A 21,241-nucleotide genomic window follows, 5' to 3' on the forward strand; every position below is an offset into this window, starting at 1 on the left:
GTGCTACATCTAGTATTTTTATATGTGTGTACATGCATGCATCGCCTAAGCGTATTGTACACGGTTAATTTGAGTATAAGTTAATTCTTCGTAATAAATGAGATAAATTATATTTAATACGAATCGTGATCTATTAAGTTGATGGTCTTTACTTGCTCTTTGCGAGTAAAATGTCGCATCTTAAACATTGACGCGAGGTCGGGCCACGATGATATTGCAAATATTAATTGCATCTTGACAATAATTAATGAAACAGTTCAAAACAGTTAAATAATTAAATGTATTCAAACATTACATTTACAAGCATTTATTATTAATACGTATATCAGTACGGTTTTCTTTTCGGATAATTATAAAATTCGTCGCAATTAAAGCTGTGTAATCGATCTGAATAAAGATCGTGTTAATATCGTCTTAATTGCTTGCTGTCCATCATTTTTTTTATCATTGGTTTTATATTTGTATAGTAAAGTGTTCGCGTTGGTCGTAACTTATAAACTTGAGGAAATCATGCTACATGAATGTTAAACACATTCTTTGTGTACTCTTATATTCAATTGTTTATTGAAATGACTAAAGTTATTGTTATAGTTTAACAAGCAGAGGAGAAAAAGGTATTGAAATGTTTTATCTTTGCCTGTTTACGAGTATAATATATAGAGTAAACTATTGCTGTAGGTATATTGATATTAGATTTTGTTTCAAGTCTTGATGTTAATTATGTATTTCTAACCGATTCCGGCCACATTGGCTATTCTCAAGGGAGTCTAGAAAATCCCGATTTAAAAATTGCCCAAATCTGTGCGAAAATACAAGTTCCCTATATATTCTGACAGTAATCGTCCGATGGGACAACGAAACCAACGCGACCGAAAAGAGTTGGAATAGTTATGTTACAAATATTTGAATTTACTATTAAACAACGCAAATCTCTTACGCTAGTCGCCAAAAAAAAAAGACTATAAATACTGTGTATAAATACTTAAGCCGTCTAAAAGCTACAACTGAATTGAAATTTCGTCTGTCATACCAATTACTTTTCAATCAATTAATTTGTATTAAATTAATTCTGTTATTATAAATTTGATTAATCGTAATATTGTAAAGGAAAAAAAATAGATCGGCTTAAGTCCATCTTAGTATAAATACATCAGGTATATTTTTTCTCACGCGGATTTTTTTGTTAATGACAAGCTAGCGAAGGCCGTTGCAGATGTTTCTTTATTCTGAGACCATCAGTGTCACGGTAAGCAGCACTTTTTTCACTTTAACACACGATTACGGCGGTGCTTTAGAAGGAGATTAGAATGTCGAGCGCTCTTGACTGTATTCAGAAAGGAAATTCATAATTACCTTCTTCAAAAAAATTATAATAAAAACTTTATAACTGTAACGCTAGTATCTTGATTCGTAAATTTAAAGTACTTTAGCTGTATTTTTTTTAATATCGCTCATGTAAATTTTTTTGTCATAAAAGCACAAATGTTTACGAATATATTTCGTGTGTAGAATTAAATATAAGTTTGTATAATAACGGTTTCTAAATTTAGAGTGTTTGCTATGTCATAATGTCATAAATATAATAGCATAATATCTAAACCATGTGTAGCCGGTATGTATGATGAATGTACGTGCGAACTTATTATTCTGAGTATAAATATTGAGTCTAAATTAAATTGCACTTACTCTAACGAACGCAGCTCCAGCTGTCGCCCCAAGGCATTGCACTACGATGTAGAATATCGCTTTCAACAGTTTGATGTCACCCGCTGCAAAGAGGCCGAGGGTCACCGCCGGGTTAATGTGCCCACCAGACACATGTCCTATACCCTGAAACAAAAGAAAGTTTCAATTAGATGTGATATTACAAGCTTATATATATTAAAATATTTATTCAGCCAACTGATAAGATAAACATACTGTATAGGAGATATTATTGTGCGCAATCAGAACTTTCCCTGACTTTCATAGCTCGATGGGATAGCAATCCGAATGTTGAATGTATGTTCACGATATAATAATGATTTATATCATATTAATATTGTTAAGCGTCATAAACATCTAAACACGCAAATACGATGCATCTATAATTTCTAATTATATGTATCAGAGCAACAAAATCAAAATATGCGGTGAGGCAACCGTTCAAGACATACGATATAATTTAATTGATAAATTACATATTGTTTAAGATTTTTATAGGTCTTAATTTAAATAATGAATATAAATATTGAGTCAATTGTTAATCGTTATCATATAAAACCGTCATAAATCACTCCATCGACATTTAACCAGCTCTCAGAACCGATTAAATGTCCTGTCAGTTACGAGTTCACTTATATATAATTGCTCGTGTATTGAATCTGTGACGGTGCAGTCAAGTTTGATTGTTATCGAAATATTGTAAGCTGTTGCAACATACATTCATAGTATATGCGTATTATATAATTATTCATCTATGAATTGATTCTATGAAAAATAAATCAGATACTGTCTCTCTATACAGTACATGGTTTTTAAGTGTATTAATATGAGTGTTTAGAACGATGCAAACAACACTGAATTTTGATGTACTTAATTTGCGTTTAAAAATAATCTCATGCTCGGCAGTGAAGGAAAATATCGCGAGGAAACCTGCACGTGTTTCATTTCAATGAAAATTCTGCCAGATGAGTATCCACCAACCCGCATTGAGCAGCCTGGTGGATTTAGCTCCAAATTAAATGTTCAAGGTTCTCTGCCCGAGGTTGTTACTTTTTAACATAAGATGAAAGTCAGACTAAAATTTGTGTATTCATCTGTAAATCTAAATTTTAAATAGTGATGCTGACTGGAAACATTAAAACGTTCCGGCAAATAAAAAAAAAACGTTAATCAAAACGATAGAAAAGCTACACCAAAGGTACCGATAACATTTGATTATTTCCAAACAAATAATTACATTAGAAAATATATGCATGAGTCCTGGTAATAAGTAACCTTTATGGTTTACTTATTTTAGTCGTCACGAACTTATCCTATAGAGCGCTGTATAGACACCGTTAGTTCTAAATTTTACGATTATCGAATTGTTAAAGTATACAAATCTATTAACGATTCAATATAAGCATCATTTTACATTACGTAACAACTTTACGAATACGGTGTATGTTATGTACAAAGTATGTAATTTAGTAAGGTTATAATGTAGATAAAATCACAGGGAATCTACTACTTACTCGTGACTAAGTGTACATGTATTAGCTTTAGAACAGCACTTATGACTTGTTCCTCAGTCTTAGGTCATGCCACAATGAACTGTTCACACACGTAAGTGAAGTTTATTGACTTGTTACTTAAATATATGCCAAATATTTACTAATAATAAATTATTTATATATCTAAATGGACTGTTACACTATAAAAGAACCAAATCAAACGGGTCTTTATTATCTTGGTACGTGAGAGCTATGCTTGACGTCAAACGTCATACTACTGTATTAGGAGCCAAAAGTTGGCCTCTATTTTTTTCGATGCGTTCTCAACTTTGACAGTCAATCTAGACATATTATAAATTATAAAAGGATATATCAATTTTTTCTTTTAAATGATATGTCTAGAAACGTTTGTATCTGGGCCAATGTTTTTCTCCGTTAATTCCAACTTTGAATTTCTAATACACTATATATATATATCTATCTCATATAATATATATTGACAACCGATGATTTATTACAAATATCGTAATTTTACATTCGAGCTAAGCGTTTTCATACTGCACAAAACTTTTTAAACTTTTTTTGTAGGTTAGTTTTCAGATTAAATGTTAGGTACGCTACCACCGGTTGATTAATAGTCATAGACTATACGGAGAAGATATAACTAGAAACATAATGGTTACACATATATATGTTGCATAAAAAACAACGAATAAAAAAAAAGTGTTATAATATTTTATATTAATTATTTTTTTGACATTTAAACATATTGATTCAAATTAAATGAGGCCGCTCAGTTCTGTTAATAGTTTATTTATCGTGTGTTTAATTGTAATCGGAAATCATAAAGAAATTTATATTAGACAAAATCATCTCAACACAATCATTGAGCTGTCACAAACAGCAATTAATTAATAAATAATATTATTATATTACAATGAAAATGAAATAAATCATAAAATTAATATTTGTAAAAATCCAATTAGTGGGAAGACTGAATATACTAAAATTTAACATTTGATACGTTAAAATAATAGATAAAAGAATAACACACAATTTTTATATTATAGATTTACACAATCCTAATGATATTATATATATTATTATAAAAATAATAGGATTTGTTTGTTTGTTTCAATTTTTCTTATCTAAATATCAGGTTGGTCGTCAGGTTAGGCATGAAAAAGTAGCCTATGTCCTTCCTTGGAGTTCAAGCTTCGTATACAATTTCATCAAATTCGATTCCGTGGTTTGACCGTGAAAGAGCAACAGATAATAACACAGCTACCGTCGCATTTATAATAACAGTGAAGAAGTACAGATGATCATTCTTAGCGTTAAGGATTTAAATTATTTCTATTTAAATCCGCACCACATTATGATTATTTTTATGGCGATCAGCTATATAATTAAATATTTAATAGTTCTCTTAAATAAAAATTACAGATAAACTTTTATAAATTTGACAAATGTTTTTTTAATTATGATTGAAATTTAATGCTCAGTAAGATGAACTAGTAGTACTAGTAAGATGAATTACTAGATAGGCAGTTTTACCTCAAGATATAACACCTTCAAACTATACGAGCAAAGTCGAGACAGATGACTAGTTTATAATAAAAGTATTAACGTAATTTGCTTAACGTGAATATATTAAAGATCAATGACATTTCCGAGGTGAACAGTTAGTCTAACCGTGACACTGCAACGTAGGTTATATAATTTTTTGAATAAATTAACCATTAAGCTAGTTATATTGCTCTTTGAATCGATAGTGGTCGTTCAATGAGTTTTTTTTTTAAAGTAAATCTCGTACAGCCTAGTCACATTTGAGCATCGTTATAATTTATTGGTAAAGGTTGACCAGTAGATCTCCTCGACTTCAGAACGACAATTTAATTAATGTTCTTTATACGGTCTAATTATTTATAAATTACTAAAAAACTGGTAATTACTTATGTTAATTATTAGCATTTTACAGTTATATAATATTCGATTTCGTTATTGAATGTACCTCTTTATTATAATATCGATACCTTGAGATTCAAGGGATGTTATAAAAGTATGGTTTTCTAGAAAATAAAAAGTTTTTACAATATCAATTTTGTGTTAAGAGAAGTTTATTTATGGATAATTTCATTAAGTACCTCCGCAAATACTCCGAGACTTGTACCGTCTGAAGTGCCTTTACAATTCAAGTAGGATAGTATTTAATACGCCATAGAGTACATAAACCTATAAGATTAACTTAAAGAAAGATATATTTATAGGTATTTTATAATAATTTTGATTTATTTTTTTATAATTTTAATAAAGATACATATTACTTTATATTATAGTTAAAATAACTAATAAATAATGTCAAAGAAGTTACCTATTTTATCAACAACGTTTCGTTTTATAGCATGTTGAGAAAGAAATTATAAATCTCTTAAAACTTAACTAGTTATGACTTTTTAATACTGACCTAAATACATCGTTTTATACGTTTTATTTAATTTCAATATTATTTATGCACTAAATTGTTATCATATGTTATGTTGCGTGTATCGTGTATGTGCCATGCGTACAGCCTGCGGTCACCGTACGATCAAGGGCGCCTACAATCCCTAAGGTGACAGTGGTACAAGTAAGAAGAAAATAAAACAATGATTACAACCTTATCTAATTAACTATTATATGACTGTATTAAATTATTGTTTTCGTATTATGACACTAATATAATATACTCGATTGTAATATTGTAAGTGTAGTCTAATCCTAACGACAGTCTTGCCACACTAACAATGTTAATAAACATATTGAATTTAGATTAATTTAATTCTCAATTTATAAACAATTCCGTAGTTTTATTTTATTATGTACAATAGATCACTATAAAGATTTTCTTTTGATGTAATTTTTTTTTTTTAAATAGAAAACCACATTCTTTTTTGCCTTGTTCATAAATGTAGTTACAAAGGATGAAAAATATATGATAATGAAAAAATGTTACATGGTTACATTAAAAATAAAGTCACATTTAATTGATATTTAAATTAAAAAACGCTATAAGCCGATAACTTTCATCAAAAACAACGGTAACACACATTACACACACGATTCGCTCGGCGCTGTATCCGACTGCGCCCGCGCCGGATATATTAATCAGTTTCCAGTAATCTAATAACCATTTAATTCATAATGTTTTGAGAAGGCATTGATTTACGCCGCAATTAAACAAATCGTGCTTTAACTTTGTAATTGATGTTCGTATGATGTCATTCAATTTAAAATCAAATTTCTTATGATATTCAATTAAATAAAATGATAATTGTATAAACAAAGTAAGCCTTAATCGTTTTGAACTTAATTTTTATATTACACTATACAGCTATAAAACGCGTAGGTAGTTGGTCTATAAAAAAAGTAACATTGACAAAAACAAATGTAGGTAAGTTTGTATAATAATTAGTCTTCTTTAAATAGCTCCGATTTGGCCCGTATAACGCTATTATTCTTTATAGTAATTACATGTACCCATAAACTATTAAAGTTAACTAATAAACATCCAAATAATATTAATCAATATTAAAAATATAATAATGACATTTCAATGTCAAAGATTAATTAATTCTATCGAGAAAGCAATTCCGTTGAATCTTAACAAGTTTGTTAATTTGACTTGTAAGTTTAAAGTAACAAAATATAGCAACACTACAAATAAAAAAGAAGGACAGTTAGTATTTGAATATTTAAAGTTATTGGGATTTCGCATATGGAACCCGATACAACACCAAAGATTTAAAAAAAAATTGGCCTCGTATGGTCAATGGTAACCTAGAAGAGTAAGTTAAATGTGTATTAAATTTAAATATTCTATATATGTTTTTATATTTAATTGCCGTACTCTTGAATAATCTTTATCATAATAAAATGTATTTGTAGAGATAAGTTATAAACCCATACAAGGAAAAACATTAAATGTACTACAGTTGTCAGTGTATATACGTGATAATTGTAGGCATAGGATTTGGGTCACACAAGCCCACGTGTCGCGGAGAACGCAATTATCAACTACAAACAGGCGTACGCCACCCGCCACGTTAATGACAACAATGAAATCAATTCAATTACCGTTTGACATTCACGATAATGAACTGATCGGAATCAGTTGTTTTGAACGTAATTTTGTTTATTTGAATTATCTCGTTTACCAAAACCGTATCTTACAATCAATATATACAGTTTTGATATGCGATGGAGTTACACGAGCTTTATTATCATATATTGACTTCTTTTTTTTAATAATTAAGCCATAGATTCCTTTAAATTTATTTCTGTGTGCGTTCCTTATTTGAAAAATAACAATAAATAAGAAATATTTAAAACATAAGTTATAAATAAATTCATCGCAAGCTTGAGTTTTTTAATATAGAATATTATGAAATATAGCGGTTTATCGATTGATACATAATAATAGTAATATTTACTATCATAATATGTTTAACGAATAAAGTACAATTATTAATATAATGTAATTGTAACACAATACATAAAGCAAAAGGAGATTATTGTATTATTTTAATCATTTGTTTTATTAAATACAACGATGATCATATTCAAAATTTAAAAGTGATGATGCGTTCAAGCCTGTTATAAAATACCATCAGAAAATTGATCTGTCAAAGTTAACACGATTCTTTCGCTACGTAGGGAAAGGATCGTGAATTATTTCTTAATTAAATAATTCTACACAGGTTTCGATAGTATTTTCGTCAATGAGTAATTATTAAGGCGTGGATACGCGTAAAAAATAATTTGGGTTACATTGTTTTTTTTCTAGTAATCGTTACTAAAAAATCTTGTAAAAAGTATCTAATATCCTTTTCTCCAAATCATATAGAAGTAATAGAAAGATGCAAAGAACCTCCTGAATATATTATATTTAGCTTTTTCTTTCTAAACTATTTTATCACAAGATTTTTTTATTCACGTTGTAATATTAAGTAACAGAATACTAGAGCAACCTCTGGCTTATTTTTGAAAAATATGTTATTTAATATTTTTTTACGTAATCGATATGCGCTATTCGCGATGCTACTCCACTGTACCTATATGTTGCCTTAAAAATTGCATGACGATAAGTCTTGAACGGACGTAGGGCACAGGGTATTTATCAGAAACGCCCAATCGAGCTAGGTCAACGACGTATATCAGCCTCTTAATATAAAGAATGAAAACTGCCAGCTGGTTTGATTAATTCATGCCGCGTGTGTTTGCGTTAAATACTTATTAAACGTGTGTAACCTGTTTTAGGACACTTTCCTACTTGCATTTAATTGCAAGTAACTTGACTTCAAAATTGTGATTGATTGAAATAACATTTACTCTAGATATTCATATGTATTTTAAATATTTATATGTTTTTAGTAAAGTGAGTTGAAATAAGATGAGTTTTGACTTTGGATAATATGTTAGGCTAAGTAAATGATTGACTCTGTTCAATTAGGTACTCATATAAATATAAGATATGCATATTCTATCAACCAAGTGTTCCTTGTCATTTTAAGAGACTTCTCAATATATGTTTGTATGTAAAATTATAAATTATTTTAAAGTTTTATTTATCATTTGAAATATTGTGATAATATGTACTTGTCACCAAAAATCTCGAATATCGTAGTAATTTAGTTAAAAATAGGTCTGTGCGATTATTGAACGCATGTATTAGTATGTCTATATAGTTGCGTCTTGTTTTTATTTTTTATTGTAATGTAATCTTAAGCTGTCAACACAATAATTGTATTATTTTAATATAAGAAGAATATTAAAGGAAAAAAAAAATATTAAATTGTCAAAAAAGGTAAAATTGAAATCGCCGCAGATATCTATATAAATCTACCGTAATGACGATTTGTATTCTTAAATTAAGGTTAACCCACATTTTTAAGAATCCATTGCCTTCTACTGCTTCTAAAAGCAATTGTGTTTGAATTGTAAATAAACTTGATGAAATGCTTGCGCATGCGCTCACTGCCAAATTGCATTAAGATACAGTTATATTAAACGTTCTAGATGTTGAACTCTGTGTGGAATAATAAATATTTGTAAGATAACGGGTATTTTTTCTAGAGTAAATAGTCTCGATACAAAACATGCATTTTATTACGTCCAAGAAATTTTGAATAGAAACTGAGGTCAAACTCAAAATAGCCGTGTGACAATTTTAATATTTAAAACTACTCATTTTAATCGCAGTAAATATGTTAGCATATAAGATTCACTTGGTTATCTAAGTAAAATATAGAACTTTTCTTTCCATTTTGTATGAAAGCTTTATTATCATAGATTTATAAAACCTGGCAACACTGGGAAAGAACGTCTTGGTATAATACAAAATACCGGTATGATTTGGATTGTCAAATACTTATTGGAGTTATTTTTGAAAGACGTTTAAAAACAAATTTATAGAACACAAAGAAAACTACAAATCACTATAAGACGTTTAAATTTTACTAATAACGTCGTGTTGCTTTAGATTTATTTCAGTATTAATTTCTTAGTTAATCCTTATCGTAAATTAAAAGCAATTACTGGCCATAAAGTGTGTGCCCTTTAAAACTGAACAGCCGACGCCAGGGGATCTTCTACAAACATACTATGATCGTAACTAATGGTTTAAGGTTATCGCGCGCTGTCTGTGCATCGTAAATTCAAAGCTGATTGCTGTTACATCTAACCAAGTGCGTTTACATATTCATCGTCGCCATTTTAAGTGTATGGTAACCCTTATAAACGCTTTTTAACGAGCATCAAGGCTTAAGAATAAATTTAAATTTATGTGTTGTTTTAAATCTAGTAGTATTTTATGACATATACTTTTACTATTTATTAAAATTGTTATTATTTTTATTTCTAGCAACACAATCAAATTTATAAGATTATAGATATACTATTACTACTTATTATAATTTACGTCACATTACAATTTGTCTCTTTCGATTCTATGTGAACTTTATTTAAGCTCGGTGTAAAATTAGTTATTTTTTTAATGATAATAAATGTAAAATATATATCTTCAGGAATCACGGAAGAGTGTTAATGACCAGACGATTTTTAAATACACTCACTTACATGATGTTAGTGTAAGTTAAAATTTCTGACGGATTATCTCTTATTATGTAATAGTAATATTTCAGTCACGTAATAAATACATTAGCGAGCTTATAATTTATGTTAACAGTTGTAAAACGTTTTGTACATTTTCTCATTTCCAAAGATCCAACTACAATTTACAAGTTATAAAATGAATATATCAGATGAAAAGGAATAAAACGAGTTTATCGAGTTAAGGAAATTTCTCTGTACTTGGAATAATAAATGTCCGAAGTGTAGGTACTTATTTCTTCAGTTATCGCTATCGTTAAATTAATTTAATTAAGTCAATGGACACATACTGATTAAACAAGTATATAAAGATAATAATTGGATTCCGAGACGCTGAAAACAATTTATAACGGTTTTTTTAACGTCATTTTTAATTTTATCTTAATTATCTGTGCCAATGACTCGATCTAATTTTTTTATTTTTTTTTAATCAATGTCAGAAATTGTTACCGGTACATGCGAACAATCCATCATATTCCAAATTTTACTTAAAAGAAAATTACCTTTTCTATTTTGTGTAAGTTATATTAAAATGATTGCATTACAATTTTTAAGCTAATTCTTTACTTTTTTAATATTTTAGTGAGTCAGCTTTCATTACGTACAACATTTTACGTCTATTTTCACGACTAGGTATTTGTAACAGTTTGAATCCTTTATAATGCCTTAGCCGCTGCGAGCCCTTTGAACTTCAATCATGAAGTCCTTATAAGTTCGATTTGTTATCATTATAATATAATTTTCTTTCACTCATTTACTTTTAAAAACGTAACTTATTTATATAAATCTTAACCTTTCAATAGAATAATCCAAAAATTGTTTTCATAATTGACTACTAATTCCATAATAAAATTAATTTATATGATATGCTTAATCTGAACGCAGTTAAAATAATATTAATAACGAAACCGCACAAATATTAAAGACATGTCGTACAGACGCCCTCAGCCAGATTGACGCCGTTGAGAAGCAATTTGTATTGAGCAATTATTACTTAGGCTTAATTCACATGATACATGTACTGTTCGTACATATATATTTTACAATACGACAAATCTTTAACACGGGCGTCATTCATTTAAGGATAACAATTTTTTAAGTTATATTTTTCTTGTTAAATTTTCTAGATGAATGTTTTTTTTCAATGTTTTACGAAAACAAGAATCTTAGAGTTAAATGTGTTGTAACTCCAACAATGACTTCCTAATGCTTAAGACGCCGCACTCTTACGCAAGACTAGCTCGGAGAATGGAATGTTATAAAAAATAAGTAATGGTAAATACTTCCAAAGTAAAAGTAAAGTAAAAGCCTACAGTCCTACTATTGGGCCACCGCGACGCTTCAATGGTTGCATTGATTGATTACATGTGGCATGTGTTGAACATGCCTTTCCCCAGGATGATTTCTCACACCGGATGGCACGTGATGATTATACAAATTACTAATATATGCGTCTAAATCTATACTAATATTAAAAAGAGGTGAAGTTTGTTTGGGTAAACGCGGCAACAAATGAACAAATTAAAAAAAAAAAACAATTGCCGAAATTACCGAGTGCTATAGGCTATATTCATATCATGCGTGTTAGCTCAGCTTTAACTATTTTTGTATAACAAGTTGGAAGTAAATGCCCTAATACAGAAGATATCTACTTATTACGTGCAACGAAAAATCATTCGCTGCGAAACGGCCAGTCAAATAAATGGCTGTAACTATAAAAAAAAGAAACTTTTTTTTTTAATAAATTGCACCCGTGCGAAGCCAGGGCGGGACGCTATTCATTTATATTATGTACATATATAAACATAGCATGTCCAATATCAATTTTATTTATTCGAACTAATCTCGTTATGAAGGTGAGTACGTAATATGTATTGAAGTAGCAATGTATTTTACATAAACAGACCACTAACAAGTGTATATATGCCTTATTAGGGGTAATGTATGCTGGTATGAAAATTTAAACTAAATCTACTTTAAAGTAACAGTGCAACGGTTTTGGATATAACGGAGTATTGTGTAGCTTTTAACGTTTTGAAATACTTTATCAATGTAATTATTTTATTTAAACTAGCAACCAGTCGATTTACACATAGACGAAAATGGCAGCACTTATTGAACGACTATACTTAGTATTGTATTCTGGTTTTAAAGCCAGTGTAACTTTACTCTATTCCAACCATATCAGGAGAAAAGCCAAATAATCAACATTTGACAGCAAATTGACGCGATATCATTGGTCGAGAGCTTGATTAATCTATGATATTCTATCGATTTGAAAAAAAATGGCGTTTTAAACGTCGACGAAACTGTTATTGGAATTTATAAGTAAAACCAAAGTGGATAGTTAAGTGTAATAGTGTTGTATTATAAATAAATATATATTAATCATAAAATCTTAGTAGTGCGCAATATAGCTGAGTTATTATCGAATCGCATGGAATACTTAAATCTAATGTTTTTTTACCTTTATTCCTACTTTGATTGGAATAGGCTATACAGGCAAAAGGCACATAACATCTTAGTTCTCAAGGTTGGTGACGCATTACCGATGTAAGGAATGGTGAATATTTCTCACAGCGTCAAAATCTATGTGCGGTTATGACATCTTACTAGGTGGCCCATTAGTCTGTCCGCTTACTTATATTAAAAAAAAAAACAAGTAAATACTTAAATAAAGGTTGTTTTTCTTTCTATTGAATTTTAAATTAACGTTTCGTTTATCTGATCGTGCTAACGGTACGCGCGACGCCGTTTGCGTATCAATGTCTTTATATTTAAAGGAACCGGTATTAGTACTAAGTATCACACTGACATACAATGTTACCTCGATCTGAGTAGATCTTTTAATAGTTGAAGATAGTATCTTTTTATAGTTGACTGACGTTTATTTTTTCTAAAATAATTATTGATATTTTATTTTAATCATTATATGCTTATAAATCAAAATAAAAAAAAGTGTTACAAGCAAAAAAAAAACTTTTGTGTCGTTATTTTATAAAATTATATTAAATGTAAAACTGGCTTAGGAGATAAAAAATCTATTGTTGGAAGAAATGGTTTAGACTTACTCACTCAGAAGGTACAGATGGGTTAATTACTTTATATTGTATTAGTTATTTTGGTATACTAATTAATATTATAAAGTTAACGACATGACATGCCAAACTCACTAAACAATAACATGTTAACCATTTACTAAAATAAAAATATTAATTTAATTATTAGGAATGTTTATATCATTGTACTAAAAGCTCTCAGTCGACATGATTTTTCCCGACAAGATCGGAGAGATTGATTTATACATCTTAAACCTCCTCATTAGTGAAAATCCGTAGGTAATTTTATGTTAATTTGAGTTTTCTGAAAACGCTTGTGCTAAAAATTTTTTTACGTTTTTCTAAATACTTAAAGTCCTTGTCTAAAATTCATTTTATACTATTGGAACTAATGTTTACGTATTATACAATTACTGCCGCGATTATTTAACTCACTTGAAATTATCATTAAAAAGAATCTTATAAAAATTCGTAGTATACAAATCTATTTTTTATCAATGAAATAGTAATTGTTGAATGTCGTGTAGAAATCTATGAAGCATTTCTAACTTATATTAAATGATAATTTTTTAAATAATATTATCGAGTTTTTATGTAAATTTTTCTCGATAAAATAGACATTGCAAGGCGTCAGCAACGCTCGACGATTAGACAGTAGCTACTCGAAAAAAATAAATGTGTTTCTTTATTTAAATTAAGATTAACCATGTATTCATACGAGACCTTGGAACATATATTTCATTTAAACACGATTACTTAGTTTATCGAAATTATCTACAATATAATCGACGCATTAATATTAAAAATATAAAGGATTATCATTTATACGATTTAGAGCCCGACCTTCACATTCCAGGCCAAATAAATGACACCAATATGACAAACGAGATACAATAAAATGTTTAATATGAGTAGTTCGCAGACAATGGTGTGTGGAACGATTGTCGATTAATAATAATATTATCATATTAATCTATCTATTGTTTCGACTAAACTACGACGGTTATTATATAATCCGCAGCGACTTGCGGTTTCAACCGCGTTCAGTTTACATTATACACGGCTGTTTCATCCATATGATGAGTATGTGCATTCTGTCAACCGTTTTAAACTAGTTTTCTAGTAACTAAACTAGTTTCTAACTTAGTTTTTAAGGACAAAGGGTATGAAATATTTCCTTGGAGTTCAAGCTTCCTTCATACCAAATTCCATCAAATTCGGTTCAGTTGCTTAGCCGTGAGAACATAACAAACAGACAGACAGACATACCGATAGGAAGACCGACAGACAGACAGAGTTACTTTCACATTTATAATATTAGTATAGATATGTAATTTCTTGAAAAATAGAATTTATGTTATATTATGTTTATGGTCACTGCTCTACTCGTGAGGATCGTACTGTGGATTTATGTTAGCTGTCATCTACCTTAATAAACGATCTATCAAACGCAAAGAGAAATTTTCAAAGTAGTCTAAGATTTGCGCTTTCATCCTTATAAACTTGGAGAGCTTTTTAATTTAAAATTAAATTACTCGTCGACAACATTTGAACATGATGTGATTAAAGTAGGTTCTTACTAACTTATTTGATGGTCACTTTGCAAGTAATGAAGCTTCTAGCGAGTGTCAATATGGGTTCGGCCGAGATGCTTTTATCCTATAATTTATACTGTGTTATTTATTATCAATATGTTTATGATTCTTACAATGAACCATCGACTATCAACTGCTGTATCTTTGGTTTTCTAGCTATTATTAGATTAACAGCTCGCTTCATTAAATTTATCAATTAAAAAAGAAAATGATTAATAATTAGTATTAATATGCAAGAACTACTCAAGTGCCGACTAGTTTTCTGTGTTTTAAGATTAAATATTTAGTTTTAGAAAGGCTGTTTTATGTATATTTCAGGATAGCCATAAATTTGAAAAACTCTATAACTTTCAAATATAAGCCACAGATAAAAAAAGATAAAACGAAATGGACCTGTTTGACGTCGAGAGAAAGTGCATCATATCCTACTATAACATTACTTTCACTGTAATAAAACTTAAACGTCCGTCGGGTTTTTGTCTATCGGTAAAAAGTAGGGTCATTTGATGTTTCGAATAGGAAGAGTTCCGTTCGGTTGAAGCTTGGACCGGTTGCATGTAGGTCAAGTGTACTCGGAGGCCCGTAATTACATCATATACACACCGCTTTAAATTGATCTATGTACCGTTATAATCAAAATATACTTTATATATATTTCAGCCTGCATCGGGTACGAATTTTACAGATATTTAATGACTTGATAAATGTTGATATTGCGATGATTTATATTCAACTCCGGATATATCAGGACTTATCGGGTTTTTAGGAGATTGAAAAAGTAAGATACAATCCATAGACTATAACTAATTTTCGACGGCCGCGAATGTAGTTTCGAACTCAACTTTAATGTTTTTATTTTTGGAAGTTTACAAATTGAGCTATCAAAATTGGTGTTGCGAATATTAGACTTCAATGGATTATATTTTTAGCACAAATAAAAAATCAATTCAAAAAATATATAAATAAAATTGGAATAAATATAAGAAACTTTCTAAATCATTATATCAAGCACGTAATGAGGTTAGTCTTTGTATTTTTTCGCATTTGTGACATGTTATTAATTCTAGTTTTATTTAATAAACTCGCGACCCTACGCAGCTTCGTACAGAGGCAATTTATACGGTACGTGTATATTCTACAGCACTCAGGAATAATGTAGGTCTCTACTACTAAAAACAATATAAGAACTGTACATACCCAAACAATAAAAAAAAAAATAACCTTAATATTAATATAGATAAATCATATATAATGATTATATATTTAAATATTTTATATTCAATAAGGATATTTATATTATCTACATATAAGTAGACTTAAAATTTAGTTACTTCAAAATTCCATGAATTAAGTGATAATATTTGAATTAAGTTTCTTTTGGAAGAAATTGCAACTTGTACACTAAAAATTAATTGTTTTTAAGCATTATTCTGTAGTACTATTTTGTTGTGGGGTTCACTAAACTGTAAATAAATAAAAACATTTAACTACGAACATAGTAAAACTCGCAAAACAAATTTAGCAACAGGTCTCACAGACCATTGTCGAACGAGCCCCGAGGCAACGTATAAAGTATATTTAAATATTGCTATTTTTATTAAAATAAACAGATCATACAAGGTTACGTCTAATTGCCGAATGTAGTTAATTCATCATTAATTAAACTAGACATTTTCAAGTAATACGAAGATCCTTAGACGTTGCAATGCATAATGAGTTTTGAAATTAAATTATTTGATCGATTGATCGAGCCTTCACCTATTTTTAATTAAATAAATATGCTTAAATATATCAAATGAAATATATTTAAGCATAACGAAATATATATAAAAAAACAGAACTGTAATAATAATAATTTTGTTAGATTATTAATGTATTGGTTATACTTAAATAAAAATCATATTGGCCATTTATTTATATTATATAAATATATCAAATGTATGATAAATTGTTATATATTGAATGAGGTAATAAAGGATCAAAGTTTATATGGGAAATCTGTTAGGTAAGTTTCAGGTTACAACTTCATGGTGGTTTAAGACACGTAAACGCCTTTTTTACGTAGTCTTTTTTTTCAAAAATAAATAAATAAGTATATTAGACATTAAGAAAATTATGTAAAAGCAAATTATAAGCACATATGTGTAAAAACGTTATGTAGTTACAAAAAAACATATAAAACTGAAAAAAATATTGATGTCGAGTCTGGTTCAGTAAAAAGGTTATTTTTTTTTAGTTAAACCTATATTTATTTATTTATATATATAGGTAGTAATCTCCGAAACTAAAGTTCAAATTCAATTTTTTTAATGGTTAAAAGTTACATTATTACGTAGTAGTACTACGTAATAATGTAGTATTACTACGGTAAATAGTATGGTATAAAATATGTTTCTATCGTACCATTTTCTTTATTAATAAATTAAACGCGTGCAAAGCCGGAGTGGATCAGTATTATAGGATTTTTACCCACGAAATGATATTTTAATTATCACGTTTACACGGAACTTAATGTGTTTAAATTAAATGATTGATTTTTCAATTTTTCAATGAGTGTCAATTGAAATTTGTCAGATAAATAAGCGTTTACTTGAGCGACGGAAAAGAAAATGTCCAGTAATCCTTCTTTTTAATAGACGCGAATTGAAAGTCAGGGTTGTCTTCAACAGTCAAACGCTACAAACAGACCGACAAGCACATAAAGCATTCTAGCAATTAGCTATAGAGAGCCAACAAAGCGTGAAACGTTGATTGATAGTCATTTTCGGCACAATCATTTCTGTATATTGATGATATAGATATGGAAATTTTTTCATTGAAATATCGATTTCAAGGATTAGAACATTACGTATCTACAAAGCACAGTAAAATTAATGAAGGTATTTAGCTACATACGTTTTAAAAGAAGTTATTTTAATCCTATTGTACTCTTTTGAAACAACAGTTCATCGATATACGATTTCGAATCTGCAACTTCTGAGTAAGTGTAAGTAACTATGTAAATTCTTATTTATAAAATGTTCTCCTGACCAACTTCCGGCGACGGCTACCAATCTCAAAAGCTAGACAGGATATATTATAGAGTATTTTTTTTGATTAACTATTTAGTTCTTGTGGATAAAGAAATAGTCATGTTATGTATCTCTTGGCTTATTTCAGTAGTAACTGCTACTAAAGGGTAAAACGTCGCTGTATAATACTATAATATTATTACTAGCTGTGCCCGCGACTTCGTGCGCGTTTGATTTGACAAAAAAGTTATTGTTGTAGCCTTAGTTACTCCTTATTACATCAGCTATCTGCTAGTGTAAGTCCCGTCAAAATCGGTCCTGCCGTTCGAGATATTAGCCGGAACAAACAGACAGACAGAAATTGTAAAACAATGTTATTTTGGTATATATACTGTGTACATATATAGACGGACACAGACATTCCAATTTTATTATATGTATATAAATAGTTGTTTCAGAGGTACTGGACTGTAAACCTATCTCTCCATCTTCTCAATTCCAGGCTAAGAATTTCTCGTCAAGAAAAACCCAGTAACTTTTACTGAACCGACCTGAGTCAAACTCAACCTCCGGGGCTGCTACCATATAAACTAGTTACTATATAAATAAAACAAATATCAATCTTATTACACCCGTTAAGGTATTATCATAAATGTTAAATTAATTAATTTATGCAATTCTTTCTTACACTGGACTGATTTCGATCGTCACAGTAGGATACGAAAGCGATCCTGTGGCGCCCGCTGAAAAGACGGAGAGGTTACCGTTGGTTTTTTAGTGGGTATTCCGGTGTACTTAGCGCAGTCCTGGGCACCGGCGAGTCCCACATAATACCCCCCTCCCATTTTACTGGACGAAACGCGTAATGCGTGTTTCCAGCGAGAAAAAAAAATGGATTTCGATGAAATTGAGTGTGTGTGTTTTAAGTGGGTGGTTAGATTTGACCCGGTAGGTTGCATTTGGGAAGTGAATACAATTCTTATTTCACCCGGACGAAGTCGGTACGGACTAGTATTATCATAAATGTTATAACAAAAGTCGTAAAATTGCACAGTCACTCTATTTGGACTCACATAAATTATTACGAGATTACAAATTCAATTAAAAAAAACGTTATAGCTGTAGACAGTTAGTGAAAAATTAACGTCCGTATTATAATACTAGGTTAAGAACGCCGTAATCATCTAAAGTTAATTTTTTAAATGTCACTAGGTCATTTACTCCGACTTTCAATCACATGACTAGAAGCCGAATCAGCGGATTAATTTTGATCACACACGGAAGTACAGTTGCGTAAAGAAATCACGAGATTATAAATATTTAACATCGTTTTGTTACGTACAATTAAATAAAACATTTTATTAACGTAATACGTTTCACATATTGAAATTATATTCGAATAAAAAAGCAATTAAAAAAAACTAAAGTGTCTGATTGTCAGTTTTGAAATTAATGTTTTACAATATATATAAATATATATTTTATTGTAGCAAAGAAATACGGTGAAATAATTGTTAATAAAATAATACCCTAACTGTTATTATAAAGAATTTTAAAGGAGTCTTTAAACAAATGAAAATAATATTGAAAAACTTATTAATGCAATTTTCACGTCAGACGGGATAAGGTCAGTCATTTAAAGGTCAGTGAAAAAAAATCACAGAATTCGAAACACTATAGACAAATAAAATCAATACACTTCGAACGTCTTTTGCATTTTACAGTTTTTACGCAAATGTAACGACCGATTCCAAGACTTGTGTGATTATTTGACGAGGAGCAAGTTGCAAAATAAATTGATTAGTTACATAGAAGTTCGGAAACGATCTAGGTTACTCTCGTACAAGCTGGCAAAAAATTGTAAATATCAGTCTTTGCTTTTTATTTAACGTGTTCTATATTGAAAATACGATACTGTAATCGAATTGCAATGACAAGACGAAAATGTATTGAGTTTTTAACTCGATTTTCAACACTGTTTAAATATATCTTATTATTACTAACACCAACGTCAAGAGAAAAAAATACTTTAACTTATTTTTCGCGTGAAGTTTTGAGAGCGTGTGATTGGATAGTAAATACCTTATGTCCTTTTCAGGACCCCTGTAACGACTGTCTTAACGCTGCCGTCTAGCAATGTAAAAAGTCGCAGAATCGATCCAGAACCCTTGGGCTATTGTCGTACCACTCCTAACACAATAGATAAGCTAAAAAGGAGGGGTATATAAGAATATTAGTAATTTCTTAAATAATTTGGGGCATTGCTAGTATTAAAAAAGAATGTATTATATTAGCGTAGTCGACTAAGTACCAAAGCCGTAAAGATTCCATTTCGAGCTAGTAAATATGTACGCTCTTAATTGCTGTAGATATATTATTACACCAAGTTATCATTATAACAGTACAATATATACAAAAGATTAACTTAACGGTATTAGTGCGAATTCCAAATTACTAACTCTAAGCTCGCGGTCACTCGTACCATAATTATGTTTCATGACAAATTCTTCTAACAATGTTTTCTTTTGAGTCGATATACATATAAGTATTTATTATTATAAATAAGTACTTTTCAATTATTATATAGCTCTTCTTTATATATATAATTTATGTTTATCTATATATGTTATTATAAACTTCAAAATTAAGTTTACATGATTCGATATTTGAATGTTGTGGAAGTACTATTGTTATTAGAATTTAGCGTGTTATTTTAGTAATGCAAATTAAAAAATATATACTTTATAAAAGTATTTACTCTCTGACTGTGAGTTTGTGTTAAATTAACTTTTATTTGAAGATATTACTTTTAGGATACATTTTACTGTGTGTCTGTCAACCGGTCTACGGATCAGTCGAGCGGAGCGGACACGTGCGCAACCTCATACTTCATTACCCTTGAATTGACAAATCAAGACATTACCACGAACAAGCTATTATTATTTTCTTTGCGCTTGTGTTCAATTATTGTATTACGTATACATGTATATATATTTATATAATTCAAAGAATCTATAATAATACCAATAATTCATAAATATATTTTTTTAATACTTTATTTGCGAAATTTGTATTTTTGTAGAAATTGCAGAAACACTTGCTATAGAACTTGATTATGTATTAGAAATCATTAGATATACTTTTTTATTTATTTTTATTCAAGAAATCGATTGTTCGATTTATGTTTATGTATATGTTGATATATGTATTCGTATATATTGTTCTGACAA

At 29.3% G+C, this 21,241-nt stretch overlaps 1 protein-coding gene across 3 annotated transcripts in view; it reads right to left on the minus strand.

Moving 5' to 3' along the window:
* LOC113392258 (aquaporin AQPAe.a-like) overlaps nucleotides 1–21,241 on the minus strand; it is a 69,741-nt gene that overhangs the window by 4,531 nt on the left and 43,969 nt on the right. For all 3 annotated transcript variants that reach the window (XM_026628587.2, XM_026628590.2, XM_026628589.2), the window contains one exon: nucleotides 1,687–1,830. In XM_026628587.2, the coding sequence (XP_026484372.2) occupies nucleotides 1,687–1,830 (144 nt within the window). The remainder of the gene's footprint in view (nucleotides 1–1,686; nucleotides 1,831–21,241) is intronic.

The sequence above is a fragment of the Vanessa tameamea genome, chromosome 5 (assembly GCF_037043105.1).
Source record: "Vanessa tameamea isolate UH-Manoa-2023 chromosome 5, ilVanTame1 primary haplotype, whole genome shotgun sequence".
In the NCBI taxonomy this organism is placed as follows: Eukaryota; Metazoa; Arthropoda; class Insecta; order Lepidoptera; family Nymphalidae; genus Vanessa; species Vanessa tameamea.